General features: G+C 41.0%; 1 protein-coding gene and 2 long non-coding RNA genes across 3 annotated transcripts; 2 read left to right on the top strand and 1 right to left on the bottom strand.

Annotated features, from left to right (window-relative positions):
• Positions 1-2,514: 2,514 nt before the first annotated feature.
• Positions 2,515-3,186, bottom strand: LOC116934241. The gene is made up of 2 exons (XR_004400553.2): positions 3,021-3,186; positions 2,515-2,902 (listed from the first exon to the last, which is right to left on the bottom strand). It is a non-coding gene; the product is annotated as an uncharacterized LOC116934241 (long non-coding RNA).
• A 774-nt stretch (positions 3,187-3,960) lies between these two features.
• LOC116929700 lies at positions 3,961-6,273 on the top strand. Its single transcript, XR_006642580.1, has 3 exons — positions 3,961-4,082; positions 5,718-6,092; positions 6,171-6,273. It is a non-coding gene; the product is annotated as an uncharacterized LOC116929700 (long non-coding RNA).
• Positions 6,274-13,116: 6,843 nt separating this feature from the next.
• LOC116929638 (G-protein coupled receptor dmsr-1) lies at positions 13,117-16,350 on the top strand. The gene has a single exon (XM_032936947.2). It carries the CDS (start codon positions 13,604-13,606, stop codon positions 15,095-15,097), a length of 1,494 nt encoding a protein of 497 aa, XP_032792838.1. The 5' UTR covers positions 13,117-13,603; the 3' UTR covers positions 15,098-16,350.
• The last annotated feature ends 2,691 nt before the right edge of the window (positions 16,351-19,041 follow it).

Raw genomic sequence — 19,041 nt, 5'->3', positions numbered from 1 at the left:
GTCTATAAAACTGACAAGCCAAGTTAGTCTACTCCTTTCGATTAGAGTCGGAAAACGAAGAGAATAAACATTAAAGTAGATTGAAGCTGAATTGAATTAGATTTAAGCTTCCGACTCGGTTGTTGTCAAACTTGGAATCCAGCACTTATTGAAATAGTCCATTAACTTTGTGTTCATTTTTTTAAAAAGAGGGATATAGTCATGAAAGAACGATAAATGATCGAGTCTAATGTTAACCTATACAAGTCAAATGAATGGGAGGAAACGATTTATTCTTGTCGTTTGGAACAGAATATGACAAGAAACGCTAGAGGAAACTGCCGTGCCTATTGGTCTCACTCCATTTTTCTTTTTTCTCTGTGCATGTCTCCGTAAATAAGCAATGCTCACAAGAAGAAATAAATGCAGCCTCCTAGAAATGGCATTGCATGTTGAAAAAAAAAAACGTGATCTTTAGATTCTCACGAATTTCAAACATTTTTGTTCCCCCCATTTATCAGCCGGAAGCTATTACTTGCAGTTCCGTATGCGGGCTACTGGAAGTTCCATCGTAACGCTCAGGACTCGGTAGCCTTTCTGCTTCATAGCAAACAAATTTTTTGAAAGAGTATAAGATCCATTCAATAACATTCACTTTTATGTTTTCTTCGCCTCGTTTATACCAAATACGTGACTAAATCGTATTGGCAATCGGCCAGCAGGCTGCGGGATTCAAGTGCAAAAAAAAAAGGCCAACTGATTTAGATCTACATTGTGGTAAAGAAGTAAAAATAAAAACTCGACTATTTGCCTTGCGGAAACTGAACGGTTTCGCTCAGTCAACATTTATGTTTACGCTCTTCCGCCACGCAATATGCAACGTGAAGCGCGTTTCAGTCTGAGCCAGTCAACCCAAAATATTTAAAAGGCAACTTAAAATTTAATGAATCATCACTGTTTTTAAGGGGGAAAAAGAACATAGTAACGGGGGATTCTCCATTTGTTTTTTCCCCGAATTTTGAGAGGACTCTGTTCAATGTTGTGTGAGATTCTTAGTTATACTTTGCTCTTGGATAACCTTGGTCTTTGATAGCCGTTCCAACGGCACGAGCTCAGGACAACTTAAGAGCGTTTCAATTTTTGTCATTGCTCTTGCTTTAGTTGGAAAAGTATTTGACAAAAGACAACAGCTGCCGTGTTGCATCGCACAGTGTGCGCGTTTGACGGTGTCGGCCAACCATATCTGTTTGTTGAAAGACAAGCAGAGCAAAAGTCCCGTTCGATTTCGCTCACTTGCGTCCTATGAAAAACGTATTCATTCTTTCCACAAGGATAGCCATTGTGTGTGCCTTTTTTTTTTCAGGTCAAACAATTCAAAGCGCCAAATGGCAAAGCCATACTGGAACAGTGAACAAACTCCAGGAGTGTAAACGAAACACGGGTTATTTTGGGCCATATATTTACAGTAGAGCAAACTGCTGTATTTGTTATATCCAACGTATTGAGAAAAAAAAACCAAAAAAACTGACCTATTAGATCCCCCTTCGTTTTTCTGGAACAATATACCCCCCAGTCTGTGGAATGTTCTATTTTTATTTAAAAAAAAAAAAAAGTAACGAACTAAAACGACTGATCCAATTCTTTGCGCATCAACTCATTTAACATCTCAATGATATGGGAATAATCCAGTACTTTCCTAAAAGGACCCATCAATAGTGCAATCAACGAGATGTGCTGCATTTCGTCCACTTACTGCGACAAATGACATTGACTACGTAGACACGATAATCTAAAAATGTATTAGTACACGTATATAGTATTGAAAGCATTAAAAGGAATAGAAGCAGTCGGAGCTGGTCGATGTTGGTTTTTTACGATAACTAACTAGCGCTCTCATCTGCGATGATTGGATTGCACCATAAAGTCCTTCTGCTTTAGCCAAAGGCTAGTCAAATAAGCCGGAAAATGTTCGAACGGTAGGAAATGGACAAGCAATAAAAGCTTCACTTCCCATCGTCCGAACTTATAAGCTATACCGTGCATGTATATATATATTCTATTGATGTTTTATTGACCTGAACAGGTCACCCACTTATTAAGCTAAATGTACAGAAGGAAAAAAAAAGTCGTTGAACAAATAATTTGTTCCGTTTTTCTGTTTTTTTTTTTTGTGATTTTAGGTTTTTGGCATTGGTGCCAGAAAAATATATACGTTCGGCCCTTTGCGGCTGTACCCAGCGAAGGAGAGAGTCTGTTTACGTACGAACGAACGTTCCGGGCATAGCTTTCAGCGTTGCTATATGATAACACGGCCTGTGGGAGTGACCGGAAATCATTTCGCGCTAATGGCGGCTTAGCCCAAAGACATACTGCGTGTGACTTATTTCAATGTTTAAGTGACCCAACCCCGCCATGATCAGCGAGCTTTACTTCTCCATTAAAATCAAGTGTTTTATGTAAGGTGGATAGTAGGCTGCATATTTGAAATAGGTTGCATAATGTTCAACTCCGTAATTCCCCAAATGTGGGTGAGGCTTGTCCAAAAACTTGGTATATAGAGACAGAGGAAGGTACTTTACATTGATGGAGCGTGTTGCGTGGAGAATATACAAAAAGGTTCCGTGTCAGTTATTGGGTAGTAGATCGAAACAGTAAAAAAGACACATGCAGCATAAAACGGTGGGGGGAGGGAGGGGGAATAAATAATAAGCTTGAAAAAAGAAAAAAAGTTTTGCGCCGCAATGCACCACATCGGAATCAAAGCCGTCGATCCTTTTCTCTTTTCGTTGAGAAAAAAAAGGTCGTCATTTTTCTTTTCTTCGCCAGCTTTGAATAAAACTGAATGAGACCGCCAACAAAAGTATATAGGAAATATGTTCGCATCGTCAGCTCGGGAGAGTTAGCAAAGGAGTCGTGCCCTCGCCTTGCAGAAAAACAAAAGAAACGGGACACAAAAAGATGAAAATCTCACAAGTTTAAAAAGCGGAAAACATCCGACAGCTTACAGTGGAGGAAAATTTAAAAATCATGGTGGCACATACCGATAGAAAAGCTGCCATACTGCAAAGCAGGAAATGCTGTATCCGGATGGCTCCAACCCCATCGTTCATCATTTTTTGTGGTGATGTAACATTATTATATTATACATTGTATAAGATGGATCATACATCAATAATTCAGTATGCACACTGGGCGTGTTTCTTATGTCAACTGTGATCCTTCATTCCTCCGCTCTATTGCTATATACGCACGGCAGTTCTTTCCTCCCCCTTTAAATAAGCCAGTCGGGATTCGAACGGCCTCGATTGAAGGCCTTTGGTGGCGAAGTGGAAATTGAATTGCAGACAAGGCCAAATCTCTTTTGATCCGTTCAGCTGGAAAGACTTTGATATTCTCACCATCGCCTTTCATTCACCGCCTTTCACCTCGTTCCAAAAAAAAAGAAAAAAAGATGAACATTAAAGTTGAAAATGTTTGGCGCGCACCTACTGTATATACATTTTTGTCATCCAAAAAACGAGTCGGAATTACGTAGATGAAGTAGAAGATTAACACAAGTGAAGGCAAACTTCTCCGAATATGTTCTGGGCTTGTTGTGTTTCGGCGGAAAGGTGTGCCTGCCACCTCGAAGTTTATTGCCTCCGTTCACGGAGCGAGTCTTTGAAAGTGATGAATCGTTAATGTCTTGCGTATGTCGTATTTTTCTTACGTAAACACCACACCAGCCTATATAGTCGTTGTGGATGTGTGCAGACGGGAGAAGAAAGCAAGTCCACGTAATATCCAAGAAAAAGCGTCGCAATATATGGCACTATTGGGAGATCAGATGTGTACACGGCAAGAAAGGGAACACTGCACCCGCTGGATTATTTTTCTTACATATGGCCACACAATAGATCACCAGCAGGTGCGTACATGTAAACAGATGAAAAAGGAAACCAGACAAGGCCAGCGAGGACTTGTTCGCATTATGTTGCAAGTTGTAGATGGAGAATAGTCGTCGGTTTGTGTCATCAGCCGTCGTGTCTATAACGAGGTCTCCTTAACAAAACGGAATAAGAATCGCACAACGTATATTGTCACATACACGTCTGATTGGAAAGGTAAAATGATTGCTTAAATAAGTGGATGTCGGAGACTGCGACGCCCTATATTTCTCGATCAAATAATGTCGGCCTTCTATTATTTTGTTAAACCCAACACATTGGCTTCGCTGTACGCCCACGTGCCGTTTTTCTGCGATCGATTCGCTCTTGCCGTCGTTTGTTGGCGTGTTATTTCATAGGGTTTGGCACAGCTCATTTCCACGAACCGCTTTAGGATATAAACAGTATAGACCGATAGCTTATACAATAGCTATTATAATAGTGTAAGCTATATTCTTCGGGGCGCGGTTGAGTCTGTTGTTTGTCCAAATTTTTGGAAATTTGAAGGTAACACTATCGAATCGTTTCCCCTTTAGGTGTACACGTTTTTATCGACAATAGTTGTTCGTTCTGTTTGAACAATTCGCCATTGGTAACGATAATATAACAGAGCCTCCCCGCATAATTATCCGTATAAAATTAAACGAATGTTAAAACGTATAGATGCTTCCGTTTTAAATCGATTGAAAGAGAGGCTTCTATACTTGCCGCTGCTGTTTTTCTTCGATTTCTTTTTCATTGAAATGTATATGTTGTTTTTTGTGTGTGGTGGAAATTGAAAGTGAGAAGTGTAAGCACAACTTGTTATCTTTCCATTCCCTCAAAATGCTTATACGTACACACTTTCTGAATTCCTGCGCGAGTGGGTGAGAATCAAAACAAGATGGGAAGCTGTCCCCCGAAATCGATTCGATGTATAGAGACGAATAGTTTCACAACAGTTACAGAATAATAAAGACGGAGGTGAGCCGAATTCGATGCGGTTCACAATTGCGGATTCTGTTTTTCTTTTAATACACGTCAGACAACCATCCTCTTATTCGAGAACGATATATAGGATATGGACTTTGACAGAATGTGAGACTTTGGCGAGAGACACTGATGGATTGACACGTAGCAACGGCTTGGTGATGCGTGATTCCATAATATGAGATAACAATGCTAGCCAAAAGAAAAAAAATGATCAGCTATATATAGACGCAATCATATAGAAATTTCAGGCCAAACAACACCGAGAAAAGAAAAACAACTGCTCCTATATATATATATAGACGCTGTGTATATATACTGTATCAAACAATAGGCCTGTGTATACGGTAGCGAGCACTACAATAACAACATCTATTCCGAGATTACTGAAAATTCTGCTCTTTTCTTAAATATACTCTTCTCGTTTGCTTTTCGGTAATCCTAAAGGTTAATCATTTTGTTCGTATATAGGTCCTGGATAAAGCGAAGGATGCTGACCTCTTGCTCTCGGGATGCCCAATGGGGTTACCATTTTCTTTCGTTCTTTATCTCGACGTAAAAGACGGTATAGGCTCTGCGTTCGTAAGCATCACGTGTTATTACATGCCGACCACACACAAAAAGTATACCGGATATTTCGAAGTAGCACTACCGTAGCCTTATATTTATTCATGCGTGTATAGACACAGGCAGTAACCTATGCCCAATAGCCACACCCTTTGCCGCGCCCAAATCATTTATGCCTGCCACATATATTGCAATGTATCTATATATATACTGTATATAGTATATTGGAATATGACACGATGAGCCTGAACTTATGAACATCTTAAATCAGTATAGGCTACTACGCGACGTCACGAGCTGCACTGTCCCAACATTAGAGACACTTTCCAGCCCACGCAGCAGTTGCAGGCTGAAACATCAATTATGTCGCATCCATGAAAGCCGTATATAGTGCTACTGCTGCTGCGCGTCTCTCAGTAAAGACAGCACCACTTGCGCTGAATAATGGAGAGGATTTCTTATTTAATATCATGCAGCATCATTCTTTCTCAACGAGGCCAATGACGATAGATGCCGCTGACTAGCAACCTTGAATGAAACCTGTTTTACTCTATAGGTTTATAGATACATCCTTCTTCTTGTAACCGAACAAGTTTATAATGAACGTCCCTTTTCATATGTTTGGCACGTAAGTTAGCCTATGTGTAGTCGGTAAGCATTCATAAGTTTGGCTCGACTCTTTTTATCGTTTTAATAATTTTTTCTTTTTTAAAACCCTCTTCTATATAGATGGGATTCTTTCGCGGGGATCGTTAGTCTTGTACGCAGCTGGAATACGCAAAATCTCGTGAACCTTATTACACTGTCTGATATATCAAGTGTATATATATATATATGGTAAGCTCCTTTGATGCTTGAATTTCAAAGAAGGCCGATAAACAATTACAACAATTTTTTTTTAGTCTAAAGCTTCAATCGGTTTCTACTTTACAAAGAGCCCTAAAGGCGTTGGGAGCAACGATCGATTTTGATATGCTGGTAAATAAATTTTTGTTATTTGTTATTCTAGTTTAGGAGGCATTTTCAATTTCTACTTCGTTCTGTTTCTAGTCATTTTTTTATTTTTTTATTTTGCCGGTCGAATGAATTCGTTTCCCATTTGAGTATTTATTGGTGGCGCACGGACGTTGATCTCACGAACCCAAAAATGTTTGGTCCCGATCAGCGATGTGGCGACCATTCCAGATGTTCTCCGGGAAAACGTTTCGGCGGTTGACAGATGGATCCAAGTGAGTTTTTTTGAAAATGAGGCCTATTTTCTTAGAGCACTTGCAGCTGTGTATATTGCGCCTTTCAGTTCCCCGTGAAATGATCATCAAAATCTGCTCGGTTGACGATGAATAGCCTTTTGTTTGGTTCAAGTCTACTTTGCTTTTAATCAAACTTGCTGTAAGAACCTAAGGAAAGGCCAACAGTTGAAAACAGAGACAATCAAATGAATCGCAGACAGAAATCCCAAGATGGCATAATGCTAGCAACAAAATTGTCTTTTCATTATGGGTTTTGTTATTCCGTAAGAATGGCTTCATTTCCTTTCGTTTCCAGATGGCCTTTTCCCACTGTCTCTCTATAAGTGAATGGGGCAGATCTTATAAGTTACACCCGTCTCTCTTTATTTTAAAAACCTGAAACAAAGGATGCAGGTGCTGCGTGTTTTTTCCATTTTATTCATATGAATAGAAATCTCCAATTTGAAATTTGAAATTGTATATCAAAGTTGATCAAACGATGTAGCAGCGGCCTCCTTTCTTGTCACTTTGCCAGTCAACCAGAAAAATGATTAAATCAGCACACACTATAAATTGCTTACATTTACATTCAATTTCCATGATACGGATCGTCTATGAAAGTGAAGAAATCAAACACTATATCAGAACTGTATAACCTTAGTTAAATATCCCGCGACTGCTTTTGCCTGATCAAATTTGCAAACCATGTTGTCTCTCTTTGACTAAATAAGCCGACAATGATCTAAGTTGGCACCGACCTTTTTTTCCCCCACAACCATGTTATGGCGGGCTTGTTCAGACTGAACGTACAACACGTTGAAGCAATAAGGACGAGGCAGTTGATTGGTAGCGAATTTCTAGTTTGTTTGCACAAAGAAGGGAAGATCCCAACGATGAAAGTGTACTTAGTTTGTTAAGCTCGTTAGGCTGCAGGGGTAGTAGGGGATGGTTTGAAGATGGATGAACGTGTGCATTACCGTATTGATCGAAATTGGAAGACCTGATCAGATACACACAAAAAAAAACTATTCGAACTATATAGCCTCGTTCTATACGTCCTAATGGTGTAGCATAGGGCAGGAGGAGAATACAAATATAAAACGTACGCTCATAATCATGAGTTTCACGTTGAGCTGGCGATAACAAGCGCACACGTCCTTTGGTTAAATAGGCTCATTGAGCGATACACTCGCCAGCAGCTTAGATGTCTCACTAACGGCAAATATCCTGTGTAGTAAGAACAGAATTTCACGTCCTATTTCTCGGTGCAACGTATTTCCAAAATTATAATTGAATTTTCAAATGTTTGGATACACACCGTCAGTTTATAAGCCAACTGTCGAGGATATTGCATTTTGGGTTACGACAGCGTACATAACTCACATCGATCGGTTTTTTCCTACCATAGATTGAATAAAATTCATCCTTCGTTCGTTCCTTGGAACGGCTGTCAAGCTCCCCCCTTTTCTTTCTGTTGGTATATAGATGACCTGACAGTAGCTTATCAATAATCATCTCCTCATCACAGCAGTTTTGACCATCGATGCTCCTGCTGAAATTTTGAAAAAATTACCAATGCCATCCAAATTGGATTAAAAATTACGTACAGATATCGGGACCCAGTAAAAGATCAAACAGCTAAAACGGTATAGCTATAAGGTTTTAAATTTAATATGAAGTTGCATCTGTTCTTTAATTCGTTTTGTCCCTCTCTTAGACAATTCAAAGTTTTCAACCATAACGGGATCGCTTTACATTTTAAGATATATTGTAATTTTATTCATTTCACTTGTTTCGGGGTTTTTTTTCTAACTCGGATAACATCCGAGTTTGACATCCTTTTCAACACTGGCGGCTGGCGTAGTATCATAACAAGTCGTTGTTATACCATTGGCTTTGCAACGTCTTTTTGGCGGCCACATCATCAGCTTTTCGCAGACTTTACAAGACCCTCCTACGTAGATGGTCTGGATTCACAGACTATAGACAGGACGTTCGTGTATACCGTATCAGCACGAGTTATTTCGCGTGTTTGTTTGGATTTTCCTAACCCGTTTAGTCTTCTTCTTCCCAGTGTTTGACTGTTTCCACCACAAAAAGAAAAGAAACGACAGCGTAGGCGTTCTCTGCCTCTGAGGCTTTCTAAGTGAAAGCTCTGGAGAAATGGCAAAGAGAAAAAAAAAGGAATTTCAATTTTGGCTAGTCACGTACGCAAAAGGCGGATGCGAGGCGATGCCGTGCGGGATTTAGAAGCGGGTCATCCGCACTGTCAAAACAACTGGGCAAAATCCTTGTCAACGAACCTGTCGTGACAGCAGTTCTAGAAGACGAGAAGGAATCAAGAAGTGCGATGCCTTAAATGTATAAAGAATCGACGACCGCTGGTATAACAGCGACGATCGATAGAAAAATCAACGTCAAAGAAGAAAGTGTCACAGAACTGAGTTGCTGCGACAGATTTAAAAACGAGCTTGCACGTGTTTATTCAACGAGACGCCATCCACTCACCATATATACTTGCCCTTTAACTCTACGAACATACAGCATGGGAATTGCATATTGTAGATGATCGATCGATTTATTTAAAAATATGAAGAGTGAAAACATTTCAGAAGATGGAATAACGTCCGCTCGTTTATTCTTTCGATAACTCCTCACGAGCCCTTTGATATTCACTTAGTTGCTCGAATGTCTATGCACTATTGAGATGAAGATCTCAGCCATTTCAGCATTTCCTTGTTTGAAGTCGTTTCCTTCTTCCTCGTTATCAAAGAAGACTTTTCTAGGCCAAAACGAGTTATGTTTCTCATCGACAACCGGAGTGGGTGTAAAAACGAATAGGTTATAGAAATCAAACGAGCTATTCAGCTGGTCGTCGATACTTAACGACTTTTTCTGCCTCTTTCACTGATGTTCTTCTGCTTAAAAAAAAAAAAAATTAATTTATATCTATAGTCAGAGTTAAACAGCTGAGCAGTTCTATCTACGTAAAATTCTGCTTTAAAGAGTCAAAGTGATTTGAAACAAAAAACAAAAAACAAACGAAGTTTAATAAATTACCTGGAAAAGATTGAAGAGTACGATTTCCAGCAAGAGATAAGACCTAGCTTTTATACTATTTTCACAAATTAGTCCAAAAAACTTTCGTGTTCTTCACTGTCCGCTATGGATCACGGAAAACACCTTGTTAACGTTACGCTTTACACCCAAGTTCATAGGAGATTACATATAGTCGTCTAGAGAGGGAAAAAAAAGAAACTCATCTCCAATTATTTCCTTTTTTTCTCTAGTTGAAATGATGACATTCATGGACGTCATGTCGATTCTGGCGTATAGCACAATCCCAACCCTTTAACATCTTTTCTAGGTATTTCACTATCCATCATTTTACTTGGAAATGTACAGATCAGAAGGCATTCGGTTGGGAATCCTTTAAATGAACACAATGCCGTATCGACAAAAATTGTGCGTCTTGTATCAGCTGTGAACTATTCGTTTTATTCACGGCCCATATCAACATATATTACACAAATCTGGTGTGAAAATGCGTCTCCGGCGTACCCAAAACACGGCAAACCAAGCGTCGATATAAACCGGTAGGCCTATTGCTCGCTATGTATATGCACACAACGTCTACGCCATAGATATATATGTATAAAGCATCCTCCAAGTATACTCATCGGTCTTATCGTTCTCCCAAATAGCAGATCCGGGTGCGTGAGAAAGCAAAAACGTAATCGTAAAAACAGAGGGAAACGACAAGCGCGCGGTATATCCGCCTCCCAAATAGGTTTGAGCAGCGCCTCACGAATTCACGCGATGTAGGCCTATATATACTGAGCGAACTAACTCGCTTAAGTTAGCGATATAGAAGAAATCATCGTAAAAGAAGAGATTTTTTTTTTTGTATCTCCATATAAAACAGTCACGCAACTCGCGATGGTTAACAAGGAAGATCAAAGGCAAACATTTTTCCTTTTTACCATAAAAATTCGCCTTTATTTATAATTCACGATTCTTTTTTGTTTTGTTTTAATTTGTCAACGATGGCACGTTTACAAAACATCTCATTAGCATGTGTGTTTTGTTTGTTTTTTAATTCTCAAATGAGCAAGGTCGTGACGTTGATTGATCGTTTCTTGTTATGTGGCTCTCATTGCGTTCATATCTTGTTGTGTGTAAAGTTGTCTTTTACACTGCTCCGATTTTTTGTTGGCACGAATGATGAGCACAAACGAGACAGATCGACCATTTCTTTGGCATTTGCCAAGATGCAATTCACGATGACTTTGTTAGAGATGCTTCCAGTGGAATAACTTCAAGCAAAATTGGTTTAATTCGGATGCAACGTCTTTGTTATAAAAGCAAATTGCAATTGGAAATGCTGAACGAAATATCAGTATACTAGCGTGAGACACGCATTCTAAATTTATGCTGAACTCATTTTTCGGTTATTTGTTTAAGTTTGATTTTTTAAATATGTTTACGCTGGTTATCTGCTGGGCAGTATAGCAAAGTCTGTTTGTCTGGTTCAGTCGACTTGCACCTGATTGTCCTTGAGAAAGAGGAGTCCCCCAAAGTTCTTTTAGTTTCTATTTGTTAGAAGTAGTTTTTTTTTTCTTTCTTCTGGTAAACCTGAAATAATGGAATACAAAAGAAAACACACATTGAAAAACTTTAAAAAACAAGTCACGCCTCTATCGTAAAACCAAACGATTAAACGAGAGCCGTGGACTTTGCCCAATTGTCAGAAAAAGACAATTTCAACCTGGCAGTCTGAAAGAAATAAAACAACTATCTACAAGAAACATCAATGTACAACTATGATAAACGGAAAAAAACAAAAACAAACAAAAATGAATACATTCGGGGTGCACGAGATCAAAAACTGCCAGCCAGAAAAGAACCTTTGAACAGTTTGAATCAAACGCAATCGATACGAAGCCTCGTTGTCTTCCCGTAAACGAAAAAAAAAAAAGAAAAGCCAGCACACTCGATTACATTCACTTAGATGATACTGTAACAGCACATTATATAGCGCTATATGGCTGTATAGGATCATAGCGCTCCTGACAAACGCATCGCTAGAATAAGATGACCCTTGTGTATGGAACCCAATTGTCGATGTCGCGCAGTATATTATGGCAACCAGCCAATGAGAAAAAGAAAGAAAAAAAAAGAACTCTTCATTTTGATATAATATACCGTGTGTGTCCGTATCGGGCTAGTGATGGCTGCCCTTCCACGAACAACATCAAACGTGACACAAGGAAAGGACAAAAGTTTTTATTTTTTATTTTTTTCTTTTGCCAGATAATCTGGTGTGCCCAGCAGTGGCATTCAATTTGATTCTACGTGAAATGTGATGAATGGTACCGTTGCGGGAATCTCATCTTCCATTTACAATGCCAAGATACGTAATCCATGACATTATCAACAACAACTCCCTCCCGCGGACTGTCCATGGGGCATCAGCTGGTGAACGGTGTCCATTCACTTAAGTCCATACTTTTCAATTCAATTTTTTTTTTTTTGCTTCCATTCCAGATATACGGATTTGCCTGGATGCACGGACATGAACGAAATGTCCGCTCAGTTGAGCTCATCCATTACGTTCTCACCCATCCGCATGATTTCTACGTGTATATTTCAATGATTGATAACAGCGTACTGCGGGACACGAGCAAAGCCTTTTCGCATTACCACACACACTGCAATCTAAGGTTCAAACTAGGCCCCCATTTTGACGGAGGACCATCTCCTTGCACTTTTTATCGTCATGGAAATAAATATACGATAATGGTCCTCCTCCTTTTTTTTTTCAAGAGCTTTCCGCCTGCCGTTAAAATGTGCCGACGGCTACTCGCCTCCGCACACTGTGTAAGTAAACAATTCGCTATGAAGTGCGTGATCGTCCCCAGCAATCAATGGACCGTCGACTATACGACAATAGATGGAAAAGGCGAGCGAATCTACATAGCGTCCATCGTTGCTTAAGCGTGAGAAACAGCGCAAATGTTGCAGACGATTGCGGAGGCGTTCAGCTGTTTCTCTCAGGTGGGAAAAACAACACGATGCGTGCCCATTCTCGCACGTCCCCCAAACACTCCTGCTCCATTCCATCTCTGAAGATATATATACCTTTCGTTATTATGTCCCAGACTATACCGAATCAATTGGGGACGGGATTATGGGACGACGAGCACTTGATGGATATTCCATTGTCCAGACCCTCTTGTTTTTTTCCCCTTTGCGCACAAAAAATGAATGACGTCTGTCTGCAGAAAGAACAGGCATCATCTAAATGTATCTTTTTACTTTTCGTTTCGATCTTTTTATTTTTAAATGTTTTTTTTTTTTTTTTTTTTATTTATTTATTTATTTTTGTTTTTCTTTAAAATACATTCGACGCCTGCTAGTTGGGAGGTGGTAATCAGCGCAAGCGCAACAGAATTCCGGGGCCAGCTATATATTGCACAGAGTTCGGCTTCTGCCAGCTGGGTCAATGCGTGAGCACGGCAGTAGGTCCGAGACCAGTTGTTACGTGTCTTCAGACGGGTGATAACCGAAACACGAGGGGGGGTGGTGGTGCAAGGCTGTTGTGTTGTTACGCGGAAGCAATATTCAAAGCTTGGCGTTGAATCTTTGAAGAAAAACAAAAAGGAAAAAATTCGTAACAACCAGTTTAGTTTTTCTCAATGTTCCGGACAGCTATTAGTGGTGGATCAAGCGCGAGGCTCTTTTTGCCACCGGACCGTTTATTTCCTTTCTGCTCGACTTGGTTAGCTGCTGTACAATTTTTAGGACGACACAGTTGATTAGTTCCCCCCCCCCCGTCTTGTTCCATTTGTTCCATTTTTCGTCCACAACGAACCCAATCAAGTTTCAGAAAGAAACAATTGAATTTGAGACAAGTTTTATTTGGCCATCGTCATGCAACTGTTTGTGTCGTCGTCGGAAACGGGTGGAGTGGGTGGCGGTTGGGACGATCAAATAGTTGCGCTGTTAAACCAAACAATGTCGAACGAAACGAGTTGGCCTACTGACGAAGAATTCCTTCTGATGATGACCAACAATCTGAGTGCAGTGACGACCGGAATCTCCAGCTCATCGTCATCGCCTCCGGCTGCTAAGCTCTACTGCGGCGAGGGATTGGAAGCTTTCCGAAGATCCTACCTCATTATGCACGGCTACATCAGCCTGATGGTGTGCCTCTTCGGCATGATGGCCAACACTCTCAACATCATCGTACTGACCCGGATGGATCAACGCATCTCACCCACCAACGCCATTTTGACTGGCTTAGCTCTGGCTGATAATCTCGTCATGATCGAGTACATTCCGTTCACCATGCACATGTACATCCTGCGTGAGCGGCCCGTTTACGAGCGGTTCAGCTACCCGTGGACGGTCTACGTCCTCATTCACGCTCACGTTACGCAAGTCTTTCACACCATTTCCATCTGGTTGACGCTGTTGCTGGCCGTTTGGCGCTACTTGTCCGTCGCTCATCCGCTGCGTTCGCGGGACTGGTGCACCCTCGACCGCGCCCTTCTGGCCATCCTGTTGGCGTACGTCTGCTCACCGCTGGTCTGCATCCCGCTCTACTTGACGTACACGATCCAGGAGCAGCCGTATCGGTCGCCGGCCAGCAGTTTGACGGTGAACGGGACGGGAATTGCATCGCCGGACGTGCCGATGAATCACACGCTGTACGTCCTTGGAACCAGCGAACTGGCCAGGGCCAACGAGAGCCTCCTGGAGAATATCAATTTCTGGACGTACAGCGTTGTCGTCAAGCTCATCCCTTGTGTGGCATTGACTTTCTTCAGTTTCCGGCTGATTAGCGCGTTGGTTAGCGCTAAGGAACGCCGTCAGAATCTTAAGAGCAGCAACACGAATTCGTCGAAGAAAAACCTTCCGGCAGGCGGATGTGAGCCGGAACGATCCGTTTCGGGGATCGAGAGGCATGCACCGCCGACTGGACCGGCAGCTGGAAGCGGTTCGGAGAAACACGACCGGACTACGCGAATGTTGTTAGCCGTTCTGGTTCTGTTCCTCGTGACGGAATTCCCGCAAGGCATTTTGGCTCTTCTCAGCGGCATCCTGGGAGACGCTTTCTTCACCAACTGCTACCGTCACCTGGGCGAGCTGACAGACATCCTGGCGCTCATCAACGGCGCCATCAATTTCATCCTTTATTGCGTCATGAGCCGTCAATTCCGGCAGACGTTTAGCCGCATCTTCAGGCCGCGTTTGCTCGATAAATGGACAGCCGATCCGCTGTCGGCTACGCGCGGATCCAATTCGCTGGCCAACAACCAGAATAACAGGCTGACAGTTCGCCCAATTCCGCCACAACAGCAACAACAACCACCGCAACATTCGATCGTCAATCTGCTCAGTCCCGACCCTTGCCCAGTGTGATTGGCTAAACAAAAAAAAAGAAAAAGGGCCGCCAGATCCTGTTACACGATAACTCCCACAGCTGTGTATGTCACGCAGAAAAGAGATGTCCGGGCTATTGCGGAATCGGGCTCTTTCGAAACCCCCCCTCTTTGTCCTGACAGTTAATCCAGGCTTTTTGTTTTTGCTTTTTGCTCGCCTCATCTTCTCAACATTTTCTCATTGATGTGTTGTACTCTTCCATCGCAAATCACAGGAGCGTGTCAACTTCGTCAAAACGAGATTTTCTCTGGAGCCATTCGCAAAAACGTATGGACTTGTTTCTTTGAAATGATTTTCATTTGATGTTTTTGTTCGATTTTTGTTCCAGCTGTTGCTACTCAAACGCCCCATGTCCTCGAACGCACCAGATATTTTTCACACCCCATCTCATAGAAGTATATATAATTATAGTATATATTCATTCGCGCGATATAATATAAAAAATGGAGTTCATAGAGGAGTAATAACCCATATTGTTTTGTGAGACGTTAGTCACTTTCCGCTGCGGTTTTCTTATTAACACCACGAATTATCTTTTAAAGTTTTAGACAGAGACGTGGCAACACAAATATAATCAATTTAACATCCACCGGTGCAGGTACTGGATGGAAGAAATTCTTTACCGTGTTCTCTATATCCTCCTCCTTTGTTCCCTAATTTCATTTCAAAGTTTTCGTATTTAAAAGGCGGTAAAATTCAAAAATGATTGAACAGACTTCCCCGCATCCATGGCAACAGTTTCTAAGGATTAAAACAAACGGCGAGGGGTAGATTGTGTATACCTATAAGAACTCTCTTCCACCGCTACATGTTAACCGCACTCTGATATGATCTTTTGTTAAGCAGACACAATCGTGCATGGCTGACGTAACACGAGATCAACCCTTTGCGCTTTGTTTACGTAGGCAAACAGCTATTTTTCATCCATTGAAACTGTTCCCTTTGTAACACGTAATGAATATCATAGTCTCCGCATTTATCCACCTGTCAACATGTCGTCCTTCTTCAAAACATCCAACTTTTTTGTTTATCCTCCGTGTCGTCTGATGTAGTCCCGCGTTCTTCTCGTTCATCCGGAGGCTTTCTCCATTTTCCACACGATTCATACGGAAGAAACGACGGAAGTTCATACGGAAGTTTTCCCACACGCAGCCAACAATTAGTTGTCACGTAAACCAATCGTTTCAATGATGTCTATCGCCACAATCAATACAAGAATTAAAAGAAAACAACTTCCCATGTACATGTTTTTTCAAGTTATTTTTAAGAGGTGAAGCAGGTCAAGATCCAAGAGTGAGACTTGATCGGATGTTAAAGCACGTCCGTGAAGCGACCCCAGTCGTCCCACGCACTTCAATGTGACACGATAAAGATAGTCTATCTGGGAGTACTTCACCTGTCCGTTTCAGGGCTGCCATCCTTTTCACTACGTTTCCACGTACCATGCGGACAATGGACCAAAATTAATAGCTTGAATCGGACACGTGAAAAATTAAAACAGGTCGTGACGTAAAAAGGTGTGTACGTGTCCAATGGTAGGAGATGGAGGGATCGGTCCTGACAACGTTAGAAACGCTTTCTGTTTACCAAACTATAATCGATATTACAGTAGCAAAGTATATATACAGAGCAAGCCAGCTCTCTGGTATACATATACGTGAGTGTCACTCTATCATGCTGAATTATACTGATGTACTGCATGTCAGGATTGAGACATTTTTGTTTTAAATTAATTTGAGGAGGGACTCCAGCATCCGATGTAAAATGTCAACAACAACCGTTACGCAACGCAACTTTGATATCGGATAGTACAGAGATAGTGAGATTAAAGTGACATTAAAATCAATTCGATCCGTGGGTTATAAAGACACAGAGAATAGCGTCAATCGAAACCCCCCGTGGAGCAATTGATTAGACGATATGCGAGCAAACATTTGTGGGTCTTTAAATCTAACTTGCAATATTCGCTTGTCAATAAGATGTCAACTGCTTCGGGAAGGAACAACGAATGAGAACGTTTACGTCAATCGTCTTCAGCAGCCGAAAAATGTGAAAACGACAAATGAAAAAACTAATACGAAGGCGAACGTTTACATTATTTCCTTTCGCAATAATGTCGGATAATTCCCTTGTCACTAGCAGTTTTCTTGTTTATCGTTTCCATTTTGTCTGATAGGAATTTGTATCGATGTAGTAATCGACGGTCAACACTGTCAGCCTCACGGGACAACTGTAATAGTCCAAGAGAAATTCCAGAAATGATTGCAATTTCTAAGGAACAATTCCAATTTAACTTGATGTTCCTTTCTTGCTCCATGGATGTTGTAATGGCCGAACAGCAATCTTCTTGTTTTCAATTACATCATGCTTTTTGATAGGAGAGATCATTCAGCCTGATTTTGGAACTTGCTTCGTCTCGTTGTAACTTTCTGGTCTGGGTATGTGAGTGTGTTACAAGTTCAAAGATCGTGATAATTAGGCGGTTCAATCCAAAGAGCTTTTCCGCACGACACGAGAAACAAGACTGGTGGCAATGTCTTGTAAATGACAATCGCGACACCAACAAAAGGGTACAAGTTGTTGATTGAGACACACGACTATTATTAGCTATAGCAATATTAACATAATGATAGAACAGGCGATTCTAGCGCATACATCAGCGCGTGATTGATGGAACACGATAGAAACCCACAACATCTTATTCTCTTTCTCCATATGGCTATCATACGAATGTATTCAACTTGATGTGATTCGATTTAGCCTGATTTGTTTAGCTTTTTACAAGACTTCACGATTCTTTCTTTCCTGCGCTGCTAGATTGTGAGGAAGCATTTGGAATGAAATAAAAGGCAACACGAAAACCTGCAAAATCGCATTGACAAATCCTTTCCTTTCAATTTCGCCACGATTGTCAATATGATTCGAAAGTCTTCCTTCCCATTTTCCACGTCCCTTTTGTTGTCGATTTCTTTTTCTTCCGTCGATTATTAGTTTTGCAGCCGACGTAATGCTACTAGATGTGCTCTGCGATACATGTCAGATAGTTGCACATATATAGATTCACGTTTGGTCTATATACGATCCCCCCCTACAGTGTCTTCCTTCGGTAATTTTCTATCTTTCAGATTATTGGAATATGATGGCATAGAAATTTGATTTCCATTCCCGACAACGTCGGAGTTACAAAAGCTCTAATGATAGTGCTGGTATATATATTGCGAGGCACCATCATTCATAAGACGCGGGTCTCTCTATGGTAAAAGCTTTTACAGCAGGCTTTGTGCGTAAGCGTCCTTCCGGTTTTTAAGGATTACGATGTAGGACATTTTTCTTTTATCAAAGCACGAGAGTCTTTTCCGCTGAACGAAATCAATCTTCTGCTACAAATCCACCACTGCTGAACAAAAGGTAAGGCCGTTTAAAGGTTGCACAAGAACTTGGTGTATATACAGTATATCTACAAGCCGTTATGGAAAAAGTGTTTGCTTTATGTAAAGCCCATTCTGAACAGGTGATATTACCCGCTGCGAACAAACGTAAAAATTTATGTTATATCAAAAGAGATTGTAGGGAAATGTATTCCTCAAGTGAGGGACATTGGCGACTGAGGCCGTTCAGGTGGTGATGTTTAACAAAAGAAAATGTCATTCAATTTCTTTCGCGTTTACAGTGGACTCATATATTTGAATATTTGATGAACCGCTAAACTCGTACCCAAATGGGAAACGATGATTTTCCTTCCTTTCCGTGAGGCGGTCGTCGCTTGTTTGAACAAATTTGATGTAAAGGATGGATGTTTGTTTTCGCTTTATTGAAGCGACCAATCGGCTGGCTTGTTTCGTTTACAATGGCCGACTTTGAATTGAAGTTTTAACTATTGCTCATAGAATATTAAACGAAGTTTAACTGTTTTCCAACCTTCC

Source organism: Daphnia magna, linkage group LG1 (assembly GCF_020631705.1).
Source record: "Daphnia magna isolate NIES linkage group LG1, ASM2063170v1.1, whole genome shotgun sequence".
In the NCBI taxonomy this organism is placed as follows: Eukaryota; Metazoa; Arthropoda; class Branchiopoda; order Diplostraca; family Daphniidae; genus Daphnia; species Daphnia magna.
This window is presented reverse-complemented; position numbering and strand designations above follow the sequence as displayed.